Source organism: Theobroma umbraticum, unplaced genomic scaffold, assembly GCF_002168275.2.
Source record: "Theobroma umbraticum cultivar Fairchild unplaced genomic scaffold, ASM216827v3 scaffold_86.0, whole genome shotgun sequence".
Classification (NCBI taxonomy): domain Eukaryota; kingdom Viridiplantae; phylum Streptophyta; class Magnoliopsida; order Malvales; family Malvaceae; genus Theobroma; species Theobroma umbraticum.
In genome coordinates this window covers 2,235,857-2,262,096 of record NW_018397263.1, presented here as the reverse complement: position 1 = coordinate 2,262,096, position 26,240 = coordinate 2,235,857, and the positions used below count along the sequence as shown (strand labels likewise).

Genomic DNA, 26,240 nt, shown 5'->3' with positions numbered 1-26,240 from the left:
TCATTCTGGTCATGGGCCTCTCCTAACCGACACTCCTTTTTCAGCAAATTTCCCTGTAACACGAACAACATCTCATCATCATAGATTGGTTAGACTATCAAAACCGACTTTTGTTTGGACCTATTCTCGCTTATCTAAGTTTGCAAATCACTCTTTGTTCTTCATATGTAATATACATATATATATATATATATATATGTATGTATGTATATATCTCCTGCTCAGAAGCAGAAATATTGCGAAATCTTTTTGCCAGCCCACTTGCCAAATGCTCTCTTGTCATATATAACATTCAATTTTTGGATTCCTTACGGCAAAAGATTTGTACCCTTTTCTTTCTTTTTGCTTTCTCTATTAGCCTCCAATCATCGCCCAATTGATTGTCAAACGCTTGTTTCCTACCAATCTATAGTATATTTTCTTTTTGTTATTAATTTATTTGCTTCAGCTAAACGGCTAAAATCCTCACAAGCTAAGACAAACAGGTTGTTTGGACCAACCGTCATAAGATCAAGTTGGTTATTCTCACATCTGGGTCTTGGCTGTTACATTATGTTTTCCATGACTATATGCCATGCAGGCTAGCTGGCTCTAATTGGCAATGACCGATGGAGATTATTGTAGCTATCGATCCCCGAATTCCAATCATATCATAAAGACCCCATCAAAATCTAATTAGACAACGACAAAAAAAATTTTTATGAATAAATTTAAATATTTATATCATTTTATAATATTAAGATTAAACTTAAAATGTACGAATTTTTATTTCATCTAATTGAATTTTTTTATTATAAGATGAAATAATTTATATGATTCCGAATGTGATTTAATTTTAAGACTACATTTATTGAAACAAAATAAGACTTCTAAAATGTGCCAACAGTTTCTTTTTCTTCCAGGAAGAGACCAATTCAAGTAGGTTGGCAGACAACTAATTAATCAGAAGGTGCTCCCATACTTGGGGGCCTTTAGATCCAAATTAAAGCCATCACCCCACCTAACCGTGATGAAATCAGATGTAGGTTTGGCCTAGATATAAATGGAAAGATGACGTGAACTTGAACCGTTTTGGCAAACAGTCTCGAACCTAATTCCTAAAATAATACAGGGAGGGGTAAGTGACATAGCAGGTCCATTGAAGAATTTATGTTCCAAACAGGGGTCACGAGGAAGTGTGGACAAATTGGTAGCTTTCCAATCTCTTTCAGGGAAACTTTATAATAAGGTTATCAAAGAGATGAGCCAATTTTAATAGCGTTAACAATGTCCCCATCTGCATGGAGATTGAAACCACCCTATATAATCTTTGCACAGTGCTGTCCTCATTTTTACAACTATTTCGAATCAAAAATATCGGCGAGTCATTAATTCCTAGGTTTCTTTTTCATTGATCTCCAAGACCGATGTTGGGTGCTTCTGCTTCTGCTTCTTACATGGAGAAGACACCTGGCTCAGAGATTCAGCTCCCTCCTGGTTTTAGATTCCACCCTTCGGATGAGGAGCTCATAGTCCATTACTTGAAGAACAAAGTGACTTCGAGTCCTCTCCCAGCTTCTATTATAGTTGAGATCGATTTATACAAGTTCAATCCATGGGAGCTTCCATGTCTGTATAATATTGTAGTTTCAATGTTCTTTACTGTATAGATTCTGGTAAACTTACTAATTATCTCTATCTAGATTGGCTTTTTTTCTTTTCTTGATACAGCTAAAGCTTTGTTTGGAGAAGATGAATGGTATTTTTTCTCACCAAGAGACAGGAAGTACCCGAACGGGGCAAGGCCTAACAGAGCGGCGGCTTCAGGGTATTGGAAGGCGACGGGGACAGATAAGCCAATCCTGACTTCGTGCGGAACGGAGAGTATTGGAGTGAAGAAAGCTCTGGTATTCTACGAAGGACGTCCTCCCAAAGGAACCAAGACAGAGTGGATCATGCACGAGTATAGACTGCGTGAAACCATGATCTGGACCCCCAAGCGAAAAGGGTCCATGAGGGTAAGAACGTAGTTAGCTTGATGTACTACTCGATATTTCTTCAGCCTAGGTTTTGGAATTTGCATACGAGTTGATATCATAAAAGAGAACGGATTGGCCTGGAATTCCCCTTCTTTTTTCCTTTCAAGAGTAAACAAGGTCCCTCTACTTACATTCAATAATGCATATGAAAGATTAGTTTAGCAATAGTAGCAAGGAATTACCTGCTTTAGAAGCTAACAACAGTACAAGACAGAGCTATAGCTAGGCCTAAGGATTCCTGATATGTTGGTATAAGATAAAAAAACAGAACCCTTGAAATTCTGAAGGGTGATGCATGGCTTTTCATTCATCTTTTCTAATGGTACTGGTAATCTGATGACACAAAATTGGTTATAAGGAAATCATTTTGTTTTTCTTTTATGCTACAGTTGGATGATTGGGTGCTTTGTCGAGTGAGGCAAAAGAGCAGCACGCAAAGGAACAGATGGGAAGATAGACAAATTACAAGTCATGAACCAGCAGACGGCTATCTCCCAAAATTGAATGAGGTATGGCCTTCAAACGCGAATAACCCCAACGTTGAGATGGCCGAAAGCTATCTATTCAGTGACTGCCCCATGCTACCTTACATTTTTGCCTCTCAAGACCTTCCTTGCTTTGATACAACAACCTCGAGCATCAGCTTCCAAAGCAGTGACAGATCTCGCACATCTGCGCAGGAGGCCAATTCTGATACGAAGAAATTGCAGATTTCATTTTCACCTCTTGAAAGCCTGTTTAACCCTTCGAAAAGAACGTCCATGGAAGGTGATAACCAGGCCACAAGTTTTGTCCCACCAAGCAAGAAGCTCATCTGGGATGAGACAGAAAAGGAGGAAGTGATCTCGGTAAGCAACGATTACAGTGACCTCAACTTTTATGGAACAGACCACTCGGAAGGCAACGATTTTAGTCCAGATCAATGGAACCCCATCATACAGTATCAAGAGCTTAATCACCTTGATTTCACAGAAGCTTGCTAGATAACTTCACAGCATGTGGAAAAACTACGTACATAAATTACAAAGGGTTCTTTCGGTATGATGAGGTTTGCAGATATGTACGGCCTGGATAGACAGATTTGGTGATCTATTTCATCATGAATTTGTCTGTAAATTAGTAGGGTGATTGCAAGGTTTGGAATTTATATTGTATACATGTACATAATATTGTGAGTACATATGGGAAATCAAATAAATGCCTTAGTGGCTACGACCAGAGCACAGAGTAGAGCTCTCTTGTGATCTTTTGATATTAGTTTGGTCAAAGCATTGTCGATGTAATTTACAAAGTGTTAGCATAAAAATAATGTTCAGTTCTTGAAGTATTACCGTTCAAGAATACAAGAGAGCCGCTCCTAATGAAGAGAAACATTCCCGAATACAGGGAACCAAGCATGCACTAGGAATGGACCGTAAGTCATGCCTACAAGTTGGAAAACTGGTAATTGCATACAAGGCTTATTAACAAAAAAGAAAGAAAATCATGTGCAACACGGCAAAAGATTATTCCAACAACAAAACAGTGCAACACGGCAACACCCTAGCATAAATGATAAAACCATGTGCTCTCTCTCTACCCCTTGCTGCGATTCTTCTAATCCAAGAATTACGATAAGCTCTACCTAAATGAGACATGTATGTAAGAATATGACCTCCTCAATAACATATCATAAGACTAAATTACTTACTAGTCAACTCATGTGATACCTAGCAAAACTAACAGGGGTTAACAACAATATTTATTTCCCTTTCTGCTGTAGAGTTTTTCCGTTCTTACTTACCTCTCTATCTCTGTACAGAAATTAGATTCCAAAGGCACAAACAGCAGAGGGTTCAAAGCATTAGTATATCAGTGAGAGATTAGGTCATAATATCAAATCCTTAAATTGTCTGCATATGTGGCAGAATTATAATGATGTATCGTAAAGAAGGGACATTAAGGCAGAAGAAACACCTCAAACTAATGTGATCAAATCTCTGCAACTTACATCATATACAAAGATTGAAGTTCTTGACTTTTGTATAGAAAGATAAACTCACATTTTAACAGTGTGAACAATGACTCCCACATAAGAAACAAATCAAATACAACATCAAGCACGAGAGCAAATCCTCCAAATGAAAGATCATACTGAAAAAGGCCGACAGCATCAAAGTGAAACGCGTCGATGCATCCTTTTATCACTTCACTTCTTAAGAACACTGCAAATGAAGAACACTTAAGAACGACTTCTCAATGGTAATAACAAAAGAAATAAGAGGACAAATCAGTTAATCCATCAACAGAGTTTTGACCTAATGCATTTTAAGAAATCCAAAATTTATCACCAAACATAACCGAAACACAACCAAAACACACAGTACAAGCAGTTCAATCAAAATTAAACTGTATGTCTATCTATAATAAGGAACACTGTGAGCCAGTTAGCATTAGATGGAAAATTTTGATGAAGGGTGCTCTTTTTTCTTTTTGTTCTTTATAAAAAGCATGCATAGAAGCTCACTTGTATAAATAGGCAGCAATTCCCAGAACTATGCACAACAAGACGATATCAATACAGAAATTTCGGCTGGACCTCAACTGGAACAGAACCAAAAACTAATGTCAGATCTCGCATAGAAGTGAACAACTTGACAAAGCGGAAAATGGATGGGAATCTACACTTAATGAAGTTATACTTAATCACCTGATTGACAGTATCTTTAAGTCTAACATTGGTATTCTTAAGGTCAGCAGCAGCCTTGTCCACCTGTAAATGTGTCAAGAAGAGAATATATACTGTGAATAGGTAGTCTTTAAGCAGTTTCTAAGTTGTACAACAACATAATTGTCATGATCTTCACCTTGGTGTCAATTTCATCCATCAAAGGAACTTGCCTATCCAATTCCTGCACATACCACATGATGCAATTAAGTAGCCAGCATGAATCTTACAAATCCTTGACAAAAATACATTATCAATGAAAAGTTACAAATGACAATCAAGGCAGCAGTACCTCATTCATATCATGAGCCATGTTCTTTAAAGTATCCAAGCCTTCTGAAATCATATCCAAACCTTGGTCCTGTAGGGATGTCAAAACAAACAAGTGAAACATTGCTAAAGAAATGTGGTGTATGCAATCACAAGGCATGCAAACTTAGTTCTGATCAGAAAAAAAAAAAAAGGATCATAAAAACAGTATGCGGACATGTTTAACTTGCCTGCTTCATTCTCCGCATTTCATACTCCTGCCTGAATTGGCTTGACTGCTCAGATTCTTGAAAGTATTCATTATCAAATCTTCCATCTATGACCAATATGAATATGAAAGTACAACAAAGCTTAAGATTCCTAGCCATAAAAGTTTCAGAGATCATAAAAAATCGTTACTGATAACTTGTGCACATAAACTATAAGACTGAAAACTTTGCCACCACAAACAGTCCTATGGTAATAAAAAAATATGGAGTGATTTGGCATTTATGAACATAAGTAAGCACCCTCCTTCCTTTACTATGCTCGAAATTTTTTATATGGCATACCACTAGGTTGTTATTCTATAAAAACCCAAGAAAAATAATAAATTTAAATTTATTTGAGATAGTGTTCAAATGCTCTCTCTCTCTCTCTCCCCACCTTTTTGTTGGGTTCCTAGTATTATTTCTATGTCTCCATCTTTATCTTCCAAATTCTTCTCTTTTATCTTTTAATCAAGTCATTGTTCTTGATCCATTGCCTTGACATTTTTATCTCCCAATTTTTCATCTTATGTTTGCATCAGCTACTTGAAAGACAAAACAACATTATTGCATCATTATGGAAGCCACCACCCAAAAAATAAAAGGACCATTCTAAACCCCTTTCCCAACAACAACAAACAATAGGAGAAAAAGATAGCAATGCATCAGTTGTTCAATTATAATCAAAATGGTATAAATAAAGATTAAAAACTAAAGACTGACCAGTTGGAACAGGTCTGTACACAGCTAACATGAAGCCTACCTATATACAATCTCAATCTCAACAAGCAATTTGAATGAAGTTAAGGATCACCTGAATCAAACTTAATTTCATTACGAGAAGCTGAAGGTGCTGAAGACATCCAGCCTCCAGTTTGTTTAGGAGCAGCAGTTCCATCAGGTATAGCTTGAATCCTGTCTGGCAATGCAAGGACCAGATCGTTACGAGCAGCCAGCTCTTCTGTTGAAATCCCTTTAACCTGCAAATGAATTCCAAAAGTTATCACACCGACCACACTGGTCAATTCTCAAGCCCACAATAAACTACTCCAAATACCCCTCAATTTGTAAAACGAAATAGTACATTAGTCGCTTCTCCTTGCTTTAGACACCAAAATTACCAATCTATCAATAGTTAATCGAGCTAACATTTACAATAAATTATTAAAGAAATTTGGAAAATTTAAGTTATTAAGAGAAATTTAACCTTCTTAAGAGCCAATCTCTGCAGCTTAGGGACTTCCTCAAGCAATCGAGCCTTGGTTCGACGAATCTCAGCATTCACTGCAACAGCAGATGCCTTACTTTTCTCCTTCGAAGCAAGCTCCGCTTTCTAAATCAAAACAAATTAAATATAATTCAAATTAAAGGCACAAAACCCTCACTCTTACTGAACAACCCTCAATTAAGCATCAAAAGACTGACACTCTTAAATCTCAACTAACCTAATAATAAAACAAGCTTAAACCTAACAAAGCTCAACAAAAATAAGCTTAAACCATTAGATTAGATCAGAGTTACCTGAAGAGCAGATTCAATGTCGCCTTCGACGGCGGCGTATGAGCGAGCAAAGGCATCGTCGCCGGAAACATTTTGGTCTCGCTGCTTTTCGACGTCGTATTTGTCGTACTTCTTGCAGATCACATCTACTCTTGTCAATATATCGATTACACTCATTTTTATTCCTGACCTGTTTTGAGTTTACAGATCAGTCAATGTAGCTGTTTGGATGGAAAGAAAATTGGGAGAGAAAATAAAAATTTCGATTTTCTTTGTTTCTGTTTATTTCCTCCGTTGATGTTGGTGTGAGAACCAACTCCAGATTCAAAGAATAAACGGTTTCAGAAACATAATAAACTACAGCCTGTAAGTGTAAGGCGTTCTTTTTTTCCTTTTCTCTGTTTTGAAATTTTGTTTTTCCTCTTTTCTTTGGGGTTTTAAGATTTTACTTTCGCGGTAATAACGGGCGGTGTTTGATTTTAAAAAAAAATGAATTTATATATTTTTATTGGAAGTATAAATTTTTATGGGCATAATATAAAACAATTCTTAAATTATTTAAAAAAATTTAAATAAATTTTTATATTTTTATTACTTTCAATTAATTTTTTTATTTTAAATTAAATAAATCTTTATACTCTTTCATTTTTAATCAAATAAACTTTTTTTATTAATTATTAACTTAGTTAAAATATCATTAATTAGTTTGTATACTGTCATATTATATTAAAATACCATAATTGATCATGATATAATATGTTAATTGGATATGATAGTATAATCATGTGATTCTTTTACTTTCTGTATCAATGTCATATCAATACCATGTGCATATAAAATGATAATAATATTTTTATTAATAATAATTAAGTAAACATCAATAATAAATGCTTATTTGAATCAAAATAAAAATATCAAAACTTGATTAAATATAATAACAAAATAAATTTTTTTGAATATTTTTAAATAATTTAAAACTTATTTAACCATTATGCTATTTTTATTTTGTTACTACTATATTATTTTGGAATTATTTATATTTTAAATTTATTCATTTTTATTTTTTCCTCTCTTTTGTAAATAATTTTGCTTTGAAAATAAGTGTAGTACTTGAGAGGGTATCGGTTTTATACTAAACTAATATCAAAGCAGATTCGACCTATATGTCAACTACAACCAAGCAATAGTCAAATTGGGATGAAAAATAATATTTCATCAAATACTTAAAAAAGAAGTGAACATAATGCTTCAATTTTACATTGAACAAGTAGACAATCGTGAAAAATTTATAAATATAAGCATTATATGCTTTATAAAGTTAACCTTTTAGGAGAGATTAATGATTTCATGACATTTACATATTTATATCTCTTTGATTTTATTTCTTTAACTAAGAAATCATCAAATTAAAATATTTTTTCCTCTTTTTTATTTTAAAAAAATAACTAAAATAAAATGCATACACTAAAAGTATGATCCAAACTTTAGTGTGTGTTTTGTTAAAATTAGAAAACGAAATTCACGTTGCTTATAATAAAAGTAATTCATTTGAAATATACAACTATACATAAATGACCAAGACACATTCCCAACTGGTCAATTTATATAGTATGAAAAAAAAATCTATGGTTAGCATTGTGAATTTCAATTATTCAAACGTCATGCCGTGGTGAAATTAATGATTTTTTTTCTTTTATTGCGTTTTACTATCAAAGAAGAAGAAGAAGAATTTCCATTGGTAAAAAGATTTATTTAGTTTTTGTATTTTTTAACTTTATTTAATTTAATTTATATATTTAAAATCGAAATAATTTAATTTATTGATTTTGAGAATTGCATCAATTTAGTCATTCTCCTTAACGACATTTAATTTTTTCGTTAAAATATGACGTCAGTACTAACGTAATGCTGAGATGATGACATGGCATGCCATGTGGCATAAAGTGATGATGTAGTAATGTCACGTTGCACCATACGATGACGTGACAGTGTTTATGTAGCACTGACATGTTGATATGTCAATGTCACATGACAAATCAATTTTTTTTAAAAAAAAAATTCTATCATGTCATAGAGCTTAAATTAATAAAAAACATATAGTATACTAAATTGAACAAAATTGAAATATTGAAGAACTAAATTGAAAAAAAATTAAAAAATATAAATATTTAAGTACATTATTAATATGCTTATTAATAAATAAAATATTTAAGTATAAAAGATTTATTATATTAAAAATATATAAATATTTTTTTACTTAAATATTTGATTATACAATATGTAAATTAATTTATCTTTTTTACAAAAATTAAGTTTGAATTCTCCTTCAATAAAAAAAATTTTGAAAAAATTTAGTTACAACTAAATTTAGATGAATAACTTACATTATGTTAAAACAAAATAATATAAAATAACTAAATATGTTGATTTAATTACAACTTTCAAAATTTACAAATACATATTATTTTGAAATTATTCAATTCTTATCCAATTTACCTTTTATTTAAATTTACTCAAAATTTCTTATAAACTGATTTTATTTAAATTCAAATACCACAATCAAATTCTTCTAAATTTAAATTTAAATTATTAATTTAGATCTACAAAAAATTTATTAATAAAATAAAATGGTACAAATATTTACATTTATATTTAACTTTATCAATCATAAATGCAGTATTTAATCTAAGAAATTTCAACTTAAAAAATATAACTTGAAATATTAACAAAATAAAAACATAAAAAATTAAAAAGGTGAAGCTTAGATTCTATAGTTGTAATAAGAGGTTTGTCATATCCAAATTAAACAAATCAGAATGAAGAATTATTTTTATAATCATCGCTAACTTTATATTTTCGTTCTTCATTTTTAAAAAAAATAAAATTAAATCAACATATTTTATTAATTTGACTTTAGTTCAAGTTAAAAACTAAGTTAAATAAATTTCAAATTTTTATACTATTATAAATAGAAGAAAAAAATTTTATTTAATCATTTTATATTATTTTATTTTAATATAATACAAGTTATTCATCTAAATTTGATTTTAAGTATGAATTTTTTTTGGTAAAAGGATAATTCAAACTTAATATTTATAAAAAAGATAAATTAATTTATATATTTTAAAATCAAATAATAGAGTAAAAAATATTTTAATATATTTTTTAATACCATAAATATTTTATACTTAAATATTTAACTTATTAATAAGAATATCAATAATCTATTTAAAATTTTATATTTTTAAATATTTTTTTAATTTAGTATCTTAACATCTCAATTTGTTCAATTTAATCTTAATGACTTGGCAAAATTTTTTTAAAATTTTTTTATTTGACATGTGGCACTAATATGTAAATGCCATGTCAGCACTACCACATCATCGTATAGTGCCATGTGATATGCCACGTCATAAAAATATGGTACATCAGTGCTGACGTCATCATTTAACAGTAAAATTAGATACCGTTAGCAGAAGTAATTGAATTGATACAATTTTCAAAATTAAGAGACTAAATTATTTTGATTTTAAATATATGAATTAAATTGAATAAAATTGAAAAGTATAGAGACTGGATAAGTCTTTTGACCAATTTTCAATAGTTAATTTGAAAACTTTTTCGCTTACTAGGATAGCATGAATAGTTTAAACATACTATATATTTTCACTTTATTTATAGAACAATAGTTTATATTTGATATATTGATAATACGCAATTTTTGTATTGAATATCAATTGCGAAGTGTTACATTATTAATGAAAAAAATTAAACTTTTAAAAATATATTAATGATTTTTTAATATTTAATTAAATCAAAATTAAATCATTTGAATTTTTCGGTAAGATTTTATTGTTGTTGATGGTGATGTTAGTATTTTGATGGGATTTGTATGGATCTATTATTTATTTATTTTTGGATTTAGTGTGATAAGACCACCATATCAATGAAAAAAATAAAAAAAATAAAGATTTTGAGAGATTTTTTGTGGATAATCAATGAAAGAACATAAGAAATAATGAGTTTTGTTTTGTTTGATTGTAAGGTGGTGAGCTCCAAAGATTTATGGATAGAAGATCAATGGAAGAAAGTAATGGCTGTGCGTAGTAAGAGAAGAATGTGAGAGGGTTTGAGAGAGCCGGTGTAACAGAGTTTTATAGAGAAGATCAAATAATTTTGTTTTTCATTTATTTCAATATTAAAAAATTTTAATATTTATTTTTAAGGGTTAAAATTTTTTTATTTTATTTATTAATGAAGTGATATTTTGTGATTGATTGATAATGTATATAAAAAATTAAACTGGTATTGTATCAAATATAAACTCTTATTATAATTATTTTTGTTTAATTTTAATTTCTTTTTTACTTTCATAATAAATTAATGTGAGATTCATATCTTAAAAAAGGTGAACACCAAAAAAATGGGGTAGATAATGTTAGTTGCCTTAATCTTAATCAAGACCAAGTTATTTTATAATCAATTTTTTGAGATGAAGTTGCCCTCCTCACACGCATACAGTTAAATGCCCGAGATTAGAGCATTACCTTACTATATATTTTCTCAACAAACGAACCCTATTCCATTACGATAATAGTTGTTATTTATTTATTTATTATTTTTTACATATAAATTGACAATATGTAAAGGGATTGCATAATGGACCACCAAAAGGAATTAACTATGCTTAAATCTTAAGCCATCGACCCAACTCAAAATTAATTAAAACATCCATTGACACAAATACCAATTTATTCATTTATTTTATATTCTTCACCCTTCATGTGGACAAGTGATGGACAAGTCATTGATTTTGTTATAAAGTCAATAAAAACCAAAATTTCAATTGCCAAAGTAAACCAAAGTGCTTATTGGGGTTATTGACTATATAGGGGGCAAGTGGGCACTTTGGCTTTGGGTACGTACAATGGTTGTTGAGTTGTCCATGCCCATTCATTCATTAAAGCTACTTATGAACTTGACATAAATGATTATGATAGTACTATTATAACTAAAATTTTTACTAAGTTTGGTTTTAAGCTTTAATTAAATGTTTGACAAAATATAAATACCAGATACATTGCTTAGTTCCAAAATTATAGCAAGATTGTATTCCATAAAACTCGAACATTTAAAAAAAATTATCGATATAACTTATAAAAAATTATTTATTCAAAATTAATGAATTTATCAATTAAATTGATTTTTTGTTTATAATAATAAAAAAAATAAGAAAACGTGAGTAGACGAAGTCAAGATTAGAGATTAAATTTGGATATAATTTTTTATATGTCTATTTTTTTTCCACATGCAATTATATGAATATAGATTCTTGCTGCAGTGGGTTTCCATTTTCTTCAAAGCTTAAAACAAAGTTTATCTTGCCAACGTTCTCCATTCTCCGTCATAACGTTGACGTGCCTACATCCAACTATTTTGCCACGTGAAAAAGTTTAAGGCCTTTCCTTGACAGATCTTGGATCTATTTAACAGGGAAATATTGTCCCTTTTTTATTTATTTTAAAGGGTACAATTAAACAATTTATGTTCTCAAGGTTATGTATTTGTCTATCATTGATTAGCAGCCACAATCTCGATAGGTGAAATTCTTTTTCTATCCACAAGGTTGGCCCTACGAAAACACACTACTTTCTCAATTGTTGCCAATATTCTCACGTCTTGTTCTCCATCCTATTCCCTAAATTGCAGCTACACAAAAGCATTTTCATTTTCTTTTTATATATAAAATATTAATAAAAAGAAAAATAATAAGCACTCGATTCCTAAATACGGGGTTTAATTATAACTTTGAATTTTTTTAAAAAAAGAATCTTACGGTATCCTTACAAAATATATCATGCATATAAAAAATATTTATCTATGATTTTTGACTATTTAAAATGAAATAAAATATATTTTTTTTATTATTAGAATAATAAACCTTCAAATCAAAGTTCGTGACCCAAAATTAAACCACCCATGAAAGGGTCATCCCCTTTAAGCATACAAGTCTAATCTAAAATCAATGAATTGTACATTAGGTGGTCTCAAAAGGCACGTCTCATTTCCTTTGGGCCCTAGCTACAATTCCTTGAATTTTCTTTATTTCTCATTTTTTAAATTTAAAAAAAATTAAATTTAGAATATATAAGTCTTTAATTTAATAATAAATTGATAAAATATTTAAAAAAATTTAAATAATTTTTTTCATTTATTACGTTAAATAATATTTTATAATTAATTAACTATTAATTAATTATTATTTTATGACACATAACGTTAATATAATATATTAATATATTATAATAAATAATAACGTGGTCACATGAATACATAATATTTTTATTCAAGTTAAGATCATATGGGTATAATATATTTTTTTTGAAAAAAAATATAAATATAATATAATAAGTAATATTTTAATTAATAATAGATAATAAAAATAAATATAATAAAAAAAGAATTCATTTATTTTTTTAAATAATTCAAAAAAATTTTAAAATCTTAAATCTAATAAATTTATATATTTATAATGAATATTTATATTCAATATTTTTTTTAAAAAACACAAAAACCAAGATAAAGAAATAACAAAAAAAAAAAAGAGAGGAACTACGTGTTAAGCGAACAAAGATTATTATTATTTATTAATTTTCTTTGGTAGTGCGACTAATACCCCTTTTTCTTCTTTATTTTTTAGCAAAGCTTTTTGCAGTTTGGGTCGGTAACCCGTTACGGGGACCAAAAATAAAGCAGCCAAAATTTTAGTTCTCATTTCCATTTTGTCCTTTAAAGTTTTTGGTGGTAAATTTTCTCCTTCTCTTATTTCTGCACAGAGGCAGACAAACGCACCCAACCGCTTTATTTCATTGTCTTTCTTCCTTCTCCCAAACACAACTTTAACCATTTTTCTTCTTCCTCTGTTTATATTAACTCATTCTAATAGATTTCTCTCAGATTTTCATCCAAACAAAAAAAAATTTCAAGGTACGTTTTCCTCTTTTTTTTTTCCTTTAATTTTTTTCTTTTATTTTGCATGATAATTTTGTTAGCTAATTTTTTGAACCGACTTTGATCATGAAAATTTTGTTTATCTGAGGTCTGATTATTGTTTATTTGATTAGTTTTGCTATTTTTATGTTTGATCTTGATTGTACAGTATAATCTGTGGTGTTTTTGTCTTGTTTTCTTGTTAATCATGCTTAGATTCTCTGTTAAAATTCTGTATTTTTAGAGATATTCAAAAAAGAAAATTTTTTTTTTTTGCCGTCAAAATTGGTTTTTCGATTGTGATCATGGCTATGATCATCATCAGCTCGAGTTATTTCGTTGTTGATCATCCGATGATGGGACTTGACTTAACGATGATCAGTAGTTTTAATTTTGACGTGGTTGTTGTAGCTTAAAGAAAGAGATTTTGTTAGTGTTATTATATTTAAACTCTGTTTATAGAAAGTAATTCAATGTTCCGTTTTCATAGAGTCAACTGAATTTTTTCTGCCTTTTGTTCTGAGAATCGTGAGGAAAAGGTTTTTAAAACTGATTCAAGACTTCGTATTTTTTATATTTTTCTATGGGTGTGTTTGACATGTGAAATTGTTACCCGGTATATCATTTGGTATTTTTCTTCCCATGTCCTGCATCCGGTTCAATGCAAAAAAATGAAGGGAACGGAATTGAGCTCTATCACATATTATGTCCTATATCGTGCCTAACTAATTTGCTTTTCGGGTTTTGATCCCAGTGTTGCGCTCAAATCTCACCTGTTCCCTTGCATGGATTTCTGTGATAAGCTTAACATTTCCTGTTTTTGGTCCAGCACATTGATGTTGTCAGTGTTGGTTTGAAGGAAATAGAAAATGATTATCATAAAATGCTACCTCCCTAGGGCTGCTGTAACGTAAGAAATTGGCTTTCATTCTTTGGTTGTGGTTCAGATGCCAGTTCATAGTTGAATTACATGTTGCAGATTCTAGCATGTTCAATAACTGCTGTTGGACAAGATGCTATAGTAGATAGGATTGGACCTAGTTTTCTCTTGATTGCCTTAGCATCAACTAGGTTAGATGTTTTTCTATGCAGGTTAGGCACTCGGTGTTTCGTTCTTGCCCTACTTCTTGAGTTTGCCCTTGAGCATAACCACTAATTAGTATGCAAGTTTTGGAACAATAGCACGTCCACATCTGAAGGTATGAAGTTTTGTTATTCTGTTCTCTTTAAGCAATTTGTTTAAGTAGTTTAGAACCTCTACATTGATACTTCTTATAGCTGTCAGCTTTTGGATGAAGTGTGTCAATATCTGTCCTCCAATTGGTTTTTTTTTTCCCTTCACTTTCCATCTTCCACTTCCTCATTATATCTTGCGGTACCTTCATCTTCAGTTATATTTCATATCTTAATTCCCCAGGCATTTATCATGTGCTGCAAATAGTTTTTGAAGTTTGTTAAGCATTCATTTGGATGAACCATACATAGGATACTGGAGTTGGTAAATATCTTAGTTGTGGCCTTTCCTGTTTCTATTTTCTGAATTGCAAATGGTGTTGCAGGAAAGCTTTGGTCAATTGGGCAAAAGAAGAAAAGATTCCTGTGTCTTCTTATTAGAATCACATGCACTCATTTTGGAGTGTTATAAGTCAGCTTTCATACATGAAGAGCAAATTAAATGGTACTAGAGCTACTACTCCAATTTGTGGAATTCTTAGACCTTGTTCCATCAGAATTCACTTTGACATCAGGGTTGTTCCCCTCCATAGAGTGGAGATTGCACTGAAAATGATTAAAAGCAAAAAATAAAAGAGGCTAAGATTATAGTTGTGCCATGATGTTAAATTCATCATATTTGACATTCTATGTTAGCATGCTAGAGGCTTGGTGTAGAGTGTTACAGGAGGTTTAGGGAGTGACATTGAGATTAAGGAATTGAGAATAGTATCTTTTTTGTATCTTCTTGTGTGCAGTTCTAAGAAGATGTAATGACCTAAGAACCCCCAAGAGTCCTGGGGGCATCTCCATGGCCTTGACAGTTTCTGATAGTCATCCAATTTACGGTTTCTGCTGAAAGTTTGATTTATGGTGTAGGGCATCGTGATGGCTTTGCTGAACATTGATCTTAGTATCGTCTGCTGCACAACCGTTGAAACATGCTATTTCTGGAGACTTGTTGGGTGGTGCTAATTGATTTCATATCAGATATGGCCACTTATGGTGGAAAATTGGATGCCTGGATGATGACTATAGGCAAGTAGTTGGGATTGTGTTTTCTTGCTTATTGATGGATGTTGTCACACCTAAGTGGTTTGAAAAAATTTAGGTGTTGAAATTATGCTTGTGGGGACTAGGTGCCTGTGAGGAGGGGAAAATTATGCTAACATCGTTGGAGTTCCAGTGACTATATAAAGGCCTGATGGCTTCAGGTTCACATATTTTATTGAGGTGGACGGTCAACTTATACTTGGATGTAGTGACTTAGGTAAGCCAACACTTATGCTTGTTACTGTCAAGATGCAAGGCAGTGAACTTTCTTGACAGGAGAGCTGAATGCTTATTAAATTTTGGTTAAACCTTTTGTGCGGCTACTTTTGTCTTTCTGCTTCTAAATATTGAAGGAAAATCACTGGAGTTTGGTTTTGTGAGATCTCGTGATTGATTGTTATGCTTTCTTCTTATTGTTACGCGCCTCGTTTTAAGGAGTGTTTTATTCACATGTTCCTGAAGCTTCTGTGTTTCTAGGGTAATGTTGTCCCCTTGATTTGTATTACTAAAGCTTCATGGTGAACCTTTCCACGATTGTGAAACATGCCCTTAAATTGATGGCAGATTTCTTGTAAGTAACTAAACTTATGGCAAAGAGGCTGGCAACTTTAAGTAATGTACATAATATATATATACATATATATATATATATATATATTTGTTAGTACTCACGTAATCCTCTGACCTTGGAAGTTTTCAGAAATACATTGTGAGGCACAATAATGTTCCTAAGAGATACAATTATGTATCGACTTCATCTGATCATCTCTACTTCAAATGTTTCATGATAAAAAGGTACCGTAGGAATCAATCTAGACCTTTCGTATTAAAGCCAGATATGCTTTTGGTGGACAGGATTGTACATCAGTGATGGTGACTGTCACCTTTGTAATTTTATCCTGGAATTTCCTGTTTTCTTATTATTTCCTTATTTTTCTTTTTTTGTGGTTTTATATAAATTATTGGATTTTGGATGATATTTTTAATTTCTTTTGGTAAAGGGTACACTTTCAATGATTGTATTTGAGGGTAAAAATAACGGTAATCACAGCGGACTGCATGTGATTGGCCACGATTACAGGTGATGGAAATTCATGCGCCACTTCATGTATGTGAACATATGATCTAATTACTAACTTTCCTCTTGTTTAAGAAACAATTTATACATCCCTATGGAATTGACTGTAGCTCCTTATGATAATGACTTATTTCAAAATTGTAGCTTCTTCTATTTCTCTCCTTCAATTTCTTTGAGGAAGCTTGATCTGCTAAAAACATGGGTACTTTTGCCACATATATTCATATTCCATGTTTATTAACTTTTTTACTTAAAATTTACAGCATACTTTAAATTTGAAATCTTCATTTCTTTGGAAGCTATCTCAATGCTTTTGTATTCTTCTAACTTATCTTCATCATAGATAGGTTTCAGTTCCCACCTTACAGAGTGGAAGTTCAATATCATGGAGGTTCCTTCGTACTTATTAATTTCCATTCTTATACTGAACCAAAAGGAGGAAAGAAGGAAGTTACATATTATCTTGGTTTGATTACTAATTTCATGACCGGAGTGAAAGGCCTTATACTTCTGCTGTTAATTTGGCTTTACAAACTTTATAGCCATGGTTGGTTAAGTGATGACCATTATCGTCCCTTACGTCTGCCATGAATTATAAACAATTCCAGGTGATGTCCTGATGAGTAATCCTGCTTCTAGTGCTTCCTCTACGAGTCTGAACCTGAAGTTCTATCGCGGTGGGGTAATAGGGTTAGTACTGGCATCCAATTTAAAGTCTGTATTTAATTACTAATCTAGTATTCTCTATCTTGCCTTCACTTTTTCTTTGTTTCTTGCCCAGAATATGAAGGATGCTCTCTCCAACTTTGTGGAGAGGGGCAATAGGTAAGCAGATAAATGCATGTGGCTGGACTATGGCTAGCATGCCAGTGTATAAGAAGACCATAGTGTGCAACTGGGTAGTTAGGATTGTTGACTTCCTGTATTTGCGAAAGTCTACTGCAAAAAGCACCCTAAGCATTGAACACTTTTGCTTCAGCATCTTTTTCTCCAATTCCTAAGAATTAACTCACCAGTGATTTGGCTGTTTATGCACAATTCTGATTTAGCCAAAGCATAAAATTTTGTAGTTGTTAAATTTCTAACTGATGTCCTTTTCATGTAACAATTTGTGCATGTGCATTTATGTGTATTGGGTGACCTTATGTGCACTGGAATGTCTGTGTGATGTATATAGCAAGCTTACTTATATTGTTATTTGATTTCCAAAAGCTTGATATTTATTACTCAATATGTGTGTGATGGTTCTCGTTTCCATAGTGCATGTCACATAATATCTTTTATATTTTTGATAGCATGGCAAAACTGTCTTCTCTTGTAGAAGGATTAAGCAGTTTGCTTTAGGAGCACAAAATGGGTAGCTTAATATTCCATCTATCTCTGCTTAGTGACAACTAATTTATGATACAACTAAAAGATGTAATACATGGAACCACATTTGCAGCAGATACATGAGATCTCACACATGATTGTATTTGTGTTAGAATTGTGGATTTCTTTTAGAACTTTTGTGGAAGTTCTTAATAAGAAATGAAATGTGGTAAAATCAGTGTATGTTGCTTGTAAAAATGAAAGGGGAATGCTGTATACATCCTTTTTTCATTTTTCCTGTTGTTAGACATTAAATATTTATAATAACATCTCCATTCTCTTCTTTTTTTTTTTTTTTTCAGGTTGACTCTTCCATCTGGAATATAACGTATCTTTAGGTTTTAGGTGACTTGATTATGGGGCATAGACATTTATTTGGCACATCCCAAATGTTTGAGAGTGAACATGAGCAGAGCTGGAATCATATGCATACAGAGCAACCTTATGGAAATCTAGGTATTGTAATTTTAATGCCTTCAATTTTGAATTATATTCTAAGCAGATAAGGTTGATGTTGATGACAAATAGATAGTGTTTACAGTATGAAAAAATGTTTTAAGGCAGGTAAACCTATTATATTCTCCTACCTAGAAAGTTGGACCTGGGTTTTGGGTTATGCCTGCCTTTTGCATTATATAGGATCCTCTGTTTGTGTACTAGCTATAGTTCTGATGCCTATTAATTCTTCTTGTTTTGTTCCACAGTGAGGGCAAGCACTACAGAACAGGTTCCTTCTCTGTCCTGTAGAAATATGACTGTTGAAGGGGTGCATTTTTCTCTCCATTGGAATCCTGTGCCTAGATCAAGTGGTTATGCTTCCTCAAGCCACATGTTGAAGCACCACACTTATCAACCTGACACTTCAGGCCCATCTCATGATGTTTTTCTGCATCCATCACCACCTGTAGCATTTAGTGCTGCCCCTGAAAACTACATGCATCATGCATCTTCTTCCAATTATGAAGGCAGACTTTCCATGGAATTGAGGGTGGTTTTGTTGATCTTACAATGGGTGGCGGAAGAGGACCTCACAAGCGAAAAAGCCCTGGAGTCCCTTCAGTCTGTGAGAGGGGTGGTTCAAGCAGATATGTTGGTGCTGGAAGTTCATCTGATCTTCCTCTATCTTCTGACTTTTGGCAAGAAAAACCAAATATAGAAACTCAACACATGCATTGGGATCATGTTGCCATGCCTTCGAGCTATGGAGGCAAGGGCCTCTCAATTAGGGGTGAGGGTTCTATGAGGAACGTGAGAAGCCGTCCAGCACTTGATCTCGAATCCAACCTAGTTAGGACCATTTATCAAGCAATCCTTCACACACTGCCTACTCTGCAAGCCACCCGGTTGACCATTCTAGCTCAGTGGATCTCTCAGGTCAGAGCTCTAATGCTTTGTCAAGGGAGTGGGAGTGGGGCCATTTGAGAATGTCTCCTAGTCATGGAAGGAATCAAGCTTCAGGTTAGTTGGACATTTCACTATGTCATGTTTTGAATCTCCCCATCATTTCTGAGTCTTGCTGTTGAATTGCAGATTCAAGTGTTTTTAATCATGAGACAAACCAGTTTCTGGGTGGTAGCAGTGCTACAACTGCTTCTACTGAGGTTGGGGGTCTTCAGCATGATTTCATTTCGGGTAGAAATCCTGTTCTTCCTCAGAGTTTTAATGGCAACTCAGCCCAATCTGTAAGGGGTGTTCGCACAAACTATTCTCAGAGATCTAGCCCAACTTTCAGGGCTTCTTCCAGCAGTGTGCGCTTAGGACATGTGGCACCTTCAGAAGAGGGGGTGCAGGTTGCTGCTGAAACTTATTCCTCCAGACATCCTCGGCCATTATCAGCTATCACATGGCGCAATAATGAGCGGAATGCGAGGTCAAGGATATCTAATGACAGATATAGATCTCTAGCTGATGATGCAGCTTTCCATGACCGATTTTCATCTGAGGTATTTACTGCCGCTGAAGGAATTATGTTCTTGCTTAGCAATTGAGGTGGACTTGCATGTCCTCTAGTAATAATTGGAAAACTCATTCAACACAGCTTTCAGCATGTTGCATTTCTTCTGAGAGTGCTGTATTGTTTCACTTTGGTGCACTTTTTTGACTTTATCACTTAATAAGTACTCTTCTTTGTTGAATGATTGTGGCATTTTCTGTTTGATGACCAGGCTGTGAGTATTTTTTTTTATTATTTTTGATGATTCTGAAGTAGTGAAATGCTTCAGATAAAGTATTTTGCCAATGAGATACAGGAAAAATCCTATTCAGTAGCATTTACTATATATTAGCTTGCCAACTAACTTCACTGATTTAACGAGTCATTAGCTGAATGTTATAATTCGTTTTCACTCTGCAGGGTTTTATGATTGTGGACCGCTCAGCCTTTTATGGATCTAGAAACATGTTTGATCAGCATAGAGATATGAGGTTAGACATAGACAACATGAGTTACGAGGTATGTATTTCCGTTATCTACTACAGTGTGTTATATTCTTAGTGTTTTGTTTTAAATGACCTTGGATGATTTGCTTGGGCAGGAGCTACTTGCACTAGGGGAAAGGATCGGGAATGTTAGCACAGGCTTGTCTGAAGACTGGATATCTAAGTGTTTGACCGAATCAATTTATTGCTCTTCAGGTCAATTTCGGGATGAGAGCTCTTGTGTGATTTGCCTGGTAAGAATTTATTTGTTTGAAACGTAAGTGTTGTGGATTATATGGTATGTTTCAAGTACTGTCTGCAACTTAGCGACCAAAATCTTAGCTATCTCATTTCTATGAACCCACTTGTCCGATCATCTACATATTTTGATTTCAAAACAGAAAGCGCTAGTTGAATTTGAGAAATTCTCAAGAATCTTTGTAATTGACAGGAAGAGTACAAGGACATGGATGAAGTTGGGGCATTAAATACATGTGGGCATGATTACCATGTTCCCTGTATCAAGAAGTGGCTGTCAATGAAGAATACATGTCCAATCTGCAAAGCTTCAGCTCTGGCGGATGATGCCAAGGAGAAATAATGGCTTGTACCCTGCTTTATCATTTTATCATTTATCATTCTTGTATATATAATGAGAGTGTTGCTCAAACAAATCACAGACATCGTTTAGAGAAAATTTGTAACGAAAAAGGAAATGTTGGCATCCATCTCAATTTCGTGGAAGCCTTAAAAGTTAAATTAATTTCAATCCATTTGTTGTTTTTACCCCAATTTTTCTTGCGAGTTGTGCAAGGATTGTGAGTCTTTGTGAGATTCAGCAGGCAACCTAAAACGGAAGAAAAAGGATGCAATGCACTCTTCCTTCCCTTTGAATACACCGCTTGAGAAATGTCTCCCCTTTGCTCACATTCATGGTCTCCCTCCAGCATTGGGTTTTAGGCAAAGGAGTTACACCTTGCAGCTTCACCCAAAACCGGAATCAACCCTTGTACCCGTACAAGGCAAACATCCATCTATAATTCTTGAATTGCTGTGGCAATTTGGTACAAGTACCTCACAAGTTCAATTTAATCTCAATGCTCCCACGTGAAATCAATAATATTGTGGCATTTGAATTTTCCTCATGCATTTTTAAAAAATAAAAAATTTAAAAGTATAAATCCGTGCATGCAGTTTAAAAAATAAAATATGTAAAAAGAAGTATAAATTATCTAATCAGAATAATTTTAAGCATGAGATTAAATTCAGATAATTATCTAATCATCGCAATTAACGGTTTTTAATCACAATATTATTTATTGTCTTCAATTATACATATGTTTAGAATTTAAGGTTTAAATCAATCAAAATTAGAATAAATGGATTAAAATGGAACATCTCATTTGTGATTAAAAGCCGTGCGGCAACTTCGTAGGAAATGGGAATAAAGAGTGAGCAGAAAGTTCTGGAATAAAATATTCGGGGTTGCGTGAGTCAGCCGTGAGGTGATGATTGGCTAATTAAATAACCAACCAGTAACAAGTGGCTAAGGTTGCGCCGACTCGTCTGACCGCAACTTCGTCGCTTTCTGCGGACCTTCCTTTGGAAGTAAGAAAACCTATACGAGTCGGTCACCTCTTCTCCTTCTCCTATATAAATTCCCCTCTCCGCCCGTGTTATCTCGCATCCAACCAGAGCTAATCAAAATCTTTCTCAAAGCATTTCCTCAGATTATTCTCATAGCTTTTTAGAAGATGCAGATCTTCGTGAAAACCCTGACCGGCAAGACCATAACTCTCGAGGTCGAGAGTTCCGACACCATCGACAACGTTAAGGCCAAGATCCAAGACAAGGAAGGGATCCCACCCGACCAGCAAAGGCTCATCTTCGCCGGGAAACAGCTCGAAGACGGTCGTACCTTGGCGGATTATAACATCCAGAAGGAGTCAACTCTCCACCTGGTCCTCCGTCTTCGTGGCGGTATGCAAATCTTCGTCAAAACTTTGACCGGCAAAACCATCACCCTCGAAGTCGAGAGTTCCGACACGATTGACAACGTCAAGGCCAAAATCCAGGACAAGGAAGGCATCCCTCCCGACCAACAGCGGCTCATCTTCGCCGGGAAACAGCTGGAGGACGGCCGTACTTTGGCTGATTATAACATCCAAAAGGAGTCAACTCTCCACCTTGTCCTCAGGCTTCGTGGGGGCATGCAAATCTTTGTCAAAACCTTGACAGGAAAGACAATAACCTTGGAGGTCGAGAGCTCGGACACGATTGATAACGTTAAGGCCAAGATCCAAGATAAGGAAGGGATCCCACCAGACCAACAACGTTTGATCTTCGCCGGGAAGCAGCTTGAGGACGGGAGGACCTTGGCTGATTACAACATACAAAAGGAATCAACCCTTCATCTTGTTTTGAGGCTTCGTGGAGGAATGCAGATTTTTGTCAAGACCTTGACTGGAAAAACAATCACCTTGGAGGTGGAAAGTTCGGATACAATCGATAACGTCAAGGCAAAGATTCAGGATAAGGAAGGAATCCCCCCAGATCAGCAAAGGCTTATCTTTGCCGGGAAACAATTGGAGGATGGGAGGACTTTAGCTGATTATAACATTCAGAAAGAGTCTACCCTTCACCTTGTTCTTCGTCTCCGTGGTGGGCAGTGATTACTCTAAAAGAAAGGATTTGCCTTTGTTCTAAGTTTAAGATATTGCCATAATAAGGAAGTGTTTTCTTTTTCTTTTTCTTTAATGTTTGATATCTGGGTTTGTTGCATTTGTAAGATGTTAATCCAAGTATGGAATAAAAGTTTGGTGATCTTCTCTTATCTGCTTCTGTCTTGCCTGTTTTTCTGAAACAAATGTCCATGGAATTTCCATTAGAACTCTTTGGATCGTAAAGAGAGCAAATGATTGAATAATGTTTATTATAAACAAAATGAAGGTTGCTTGAAAATTGGGTTGGCTCCTCTGCTATTCTCATTCAATATTAGTTTAAATTTCATACATTGTGACGATTGCTGTATTGGAAACTATTGGTAGAAAAAGCCTTCGAGGGAGCTAAATTTAAAGAATTAGTTTCGAGTTTTTTCCGGATAACAACTCTAAACAAGTAGTTTTCACCTTCCTGTTCTTTGATCAAATGAGAAATCATAAGGTTCATTCTCGATTTCATGTTGGGAAGGATTATCTACTTTATTAGTAGCTTTGTGTTTCTGTTCTGGGACATGGCCCCTATCAGGCCCTTCTATTTTCCAGCCTTCATTACCAAAATTAGACCTCCTTGGTGATGTTTGGGAACTGTCTGCTTCACCTCTATAGTTGTGAAGGAGGTGAAGAGGGGTCACACCCCTTGATGGAGTGTCTGATCTGCTTGAAAATGGGGTCATCGTGCCTGAATGACGCTTATGTTTAATGTGTTTCTTAGCTTCCTGGTGCCAGTTCCGTAGAGCATTTGCTATTCTCTCATTGAAGATGGTAGGCTTCATGGTTGAACCCATCTGTTTGAATGCAATGCAAAGACCTTGAACATTTTTGAACATAGACAAATGCTTGTGTTCAAGCAATGTAGAGTTCTCTATATGACATTTTCAATTATTTTCACTTGTGTCACCAATGCATATAGAGGAAGAGTGACATAGCTGCATAGTATTTGTATGAGTATCCTGTTCAAACAAAGGCATAGCTAGGATTGTTATTAAGGAAGATTGGAAGAAGAATTTGAACAGAGACGCAAAGGTATTCAAATGGTTAAGGATGAACTTACCCCATTGATATCCTGATGATTATATCTCCCCGCTTCTCATGGAAGCAAGATTTTAAGCCGAACTCATACTTCAAGAGGGAACAAAAAATAAAAGAAGAGGAAACGAGGAGGCAGGATGTGTGGTGAGTATATATACTGTACAGAAGTTACAAGAAGAAGACAAATACTTGCAATAAGACTATGCTTAATAGCTCACCAATGTCCATACTAGGAAGGCTAGTTGAAACGCATTCTGTTAAAAATCAGAAACGAGGGGTAATTATTAGTATCAGATATTGTCATTGATTTGAGACGACATTTTACATATTTGAACTGGAGACAGGAAACACCTGGAAAAGTACAAAGTGAATGAGGTAGAGCAAGAGGTGAGGACGGTTGAACCAAAAGTGGTCATCCCCTGGCTGCACCACTGGAGTCCCCTTCACCACCTCTCCTCTCTCTTGAATCCTCAGCCCCATATTAGTTATCACAACTTGAAGCTTTGTACCCACCAGCAGGATGATCTGTTAAGAGCCATGTCCATTATTTAACATTATCACCAAAAGGGAATTGACAATTCAGTACATAAAGTTGCTGCTGAGATGCTTACAATCAGAGGGAGGAAAGGCAACCATAAATAAGAGTAGGTGCCTGTCCCATGTCCAGAAAAGTCAGAAGGTTAATTACATCCTGATAGCTATATATTATAGATTTATTGTAGTAACTTTGCTATCTTTGTTGATTCATGAATTTGGCATGAAGAAAGATTTCTATAAAAGAAAAGGAGATAATTTAGGTGAGGATTGTTGGCTTGCCATGGGTGTTGAACATTAGGAATAACACTGCAAAGAACCAGATGATTGGGCTGCCATCAGAAGAAGCAATGTTAGTACGTTCCACGTTTACCAAGAGGACTAACACCTATGTTTTAATCAAACAAAATTAAATTAAAAGGTGAAATAAATTATCACAGCTAAACTTGAGGATTCAAAGAATCAGGATTTAGAATCAAATTCTGATATGAAATTTGAAAGAGTTGGCTAGCCTAGTTTCTAGCCATTCAACCATATTGTCTTGAAAAGAATTACTATGGCTTCTTTCAAACAAGTGAATTAAATAAATAGCTTAAAAGCTTTACTTGATTCCTACGACAACTTTGAAATCTTCTTCAAGCGATCTCTTAATGTACTTCTGGAAATCAAATTTCGTCTCACTCTGGGGTGCCAAATGTGCCTAAGAAAATCAAATGTGTCAAAGTTAACATAATTGTAAGAAAAAGAAAACCCAACAAGAACAAGATGCTAATTATCTGAAAGGCTTACAATAATGAACCCATAGCGTAGGGTTAAGAAATCAACTTTGGGAACTGATGTAAAGAACTGCCTGAAGAAACAGACCTGCAATTTTGTGAATTGCCAGTTTGCCATCAATGCTCTCATTTTTCTTATATTCGGTTGAAACTGTCATGTTAAAGGGTGCTCAGATTGAAGCATGAAAGGAAATAGAGAATCAATGGAGGAGTTCAATGCACTTACTATCCACAGTAGGACTGGTGCGCGGCTCCAAAAGCTTAAGTGCCTTCGACCAAAAGTTGTATCCCTTGTAAATCTAAATCTCTCAGGGTC

At 33.7% G+C, this 26,240-nt stretch overlaps 5 protein-coding genes, 1 long non-coding RNA gene and 1 other non-coding gene across 8 annotated transcripts; 4 read left to right on the top strand and 3 right to left on the bottom strand.

Annotated features, from left to right (window-relative positions):
• Positions 1-1,352: 1,352 nt before the first annotated feature.
• On the top strand, positions 1,353-3,565 carry LOC110420597 (NAC domain-containing protein 67-like). The gene is made up of 3 exons (XM_021433973.1): positions 1,353-1,608; positions 1,711-1,997; positions 2,408-3,565. Exons 1-3 carry the CDS (start codon positions 1,407-1,409, stop codon positions 2,999-3,001), a joined length of 1,083 nt encoding a protein of 360 aa, XP_021289648.1. The 5' UTR covers positions 1,353-1,406; the 3' UTR covers positions 3,002-3,565.
• A 315-nt stretch (positions 3,566-3,880) lies between these two features.
• SYP71 (syntaxin of plants 71) lies at positions 3,881-7,157 on the bottom strand. Of its 2 annotated transcripts, XM_021433976.2 has the most exons (9): positions 6,765-7,155; positions 6,451-6,576; positions 6,058-6,223; positions 5,226-5,311; positions 5,018-5,086; positions 4,865-4,909; positions 4,708-4,770; positions 4,525-4,601; positions 3,881-4,222 (listed from the first exon to the last, which is right to left on the bottom strand). In XM_021433976.2, exons 1-9 carry the CDS (start codon positions 6,918-6,920, stop codon positions 4,207-4,209), a joined length of 804 nt encoding a protein of 267 aa, XP_021289651.1. In that variant the 5' UTR covers positions 6,921-7,155; the 3' UTR covers positions 3,881-4,206. The 2 variants fall into 2 exon arrangements, with proteins under 2 accessions (XP_021289651.1, XP_089640451.1); XM_089784325.1 differs by lacking the exon at positions 3,881-4,222 and having other exon boundaries at positions 4,521-4,601; positions 6,765-7,157.
• Positions 7,158-9,499: 2,342 nt separating this feature from the next.
• LOC149526918 (small nucleolar RNA snoR8a) lies at positions 9,500-9,592 on the bottom strand. The gene has a single exon (XR_016351510.1). It is a non-coding gene; the product is annotated as a small nucleolar RNA snoR8a (small nucleolar RNA).
• A 3,927-nt stretch (positions 9,593-13,519) lies between these two features.
• On the top strand, positions 13,520-18,743 carry LOC149526917 (uncharacterized). Its single transcript, XR_016351451.1, has 4 exons — positions 13,520-13,730; positions 14,826-14,932; positions 15,293-17,766; positions 17,858-18,743. It is a non-coding gene; the product is annotated as an uncharacterized LOC149526917 (long non-coding RNA).
• Positions 18,744-18,749: 6 nt separating this feature from the next.
• On the top strand, positions 18,750-21,657 carry LOC110420112 (RING/U-box superfamily protein). The gene is given in 8 exon segments (XM_021433289.2): positions 18,750-18,903; positions 19,152-19,409; positions 19,412-19,738; positions 19,741-19,905; positions 19,978-20,390; positions 20,801-20,899; positions 20,982-21,119; positions 21,317-21,657. Coding segments are annotated over 8 exon segments (1,650 nt in total). The 5' UTR covers positions 18,750-18,803; the 3' UTR covers positions 21,467-21,657.
• An 874-nt stretch (positions 21,658-22,531) lies between these two features.
• Positions 22,532-23,698, top strand: LOC110420114 (polyubiquitin). Its single transcript, XM_021433291.2, has one exon. The coding sequence runs from the start codon at positions 22,620-22,622 to the stop codon at positions 23,535-23,537; it is 918 nt and encodes a 305-aa protein (XP_021288966.1). The 5' UTR covers positions 22,532-22,619; the 3' UTR covers positions 23,538-23,698.
• A 139-nt stretch (positions 23,699-23,837) lies between these two features.
• Positions 23,838-26,240, bottom strand: LOC110420113 (MLO-like protein 6; the record flags this gene model as incomplete). The annotated part of the gene is made up of 10 exons (XM_089784286.1): positions 23,838-24,370; positions 24,475-24,535; positions 24,637-24,704; positions 24,833-24,868; positions 24,966-25,139; positions 25,226-25,266; positions 25,431-25,480; positions 25,754-25,848; positions 25,938-26,012; positions 26,151-26,240. Coding segments are annotated over 10 exons (1,071 nt in total), but the record flags the coding sequence as incomplete, so codon positions are not given.

Coding starts and splice junctions, on each gene's coding strand:
- LOC110420597 (XM_021433973.1), top strand. CDS start 1,407: ATGTTGGGTGCTTCTGCTTCTGCTTCTTACATGGAGAAGACACCTGGC. Junction 1,609..1,710: donor CAATCCATGGGAGCTTCCAT/GTCTGTATAATA, acceptor TTCTTGATACAG/CTAAAGCTTTGTTTGGAGAA. Junction 1,998..2,407: donor AGCGAAAAGGGTCCATGAGG/GTAAGAACGTAG, acceptor TTTATGCTACAG/TTGGATGATTGGGTGCTTTG.
- SYP71 (XM_021433976.2), bottom strand. CDS start 6,920: ATGAGTGTAATCGATATATTGACAAGAGTAGATGTGATCTGCAAGAAG. Junction 6,224..6,450: donor AGAGATTGGCTCTTAAGAAG/GTTAAATTTCTC, acceptor ATTCATTTGCAG/GTTAAAGGGATTTCAACAGA. Junction 4,602..4,707: donor TTAAAGATACTGTCAATCAG/GTGATTAAGTAT, acceptor GTTCTGTTCCAG/TTGAGGTCCAGCCGAAATTT.
- LOC110420114 (XM_021433291.2), top strand. CDS start 22,620: ATGCAGATCTTCGTGAAAACCCTGACCGGCAAGACCATAACTCTCGAG.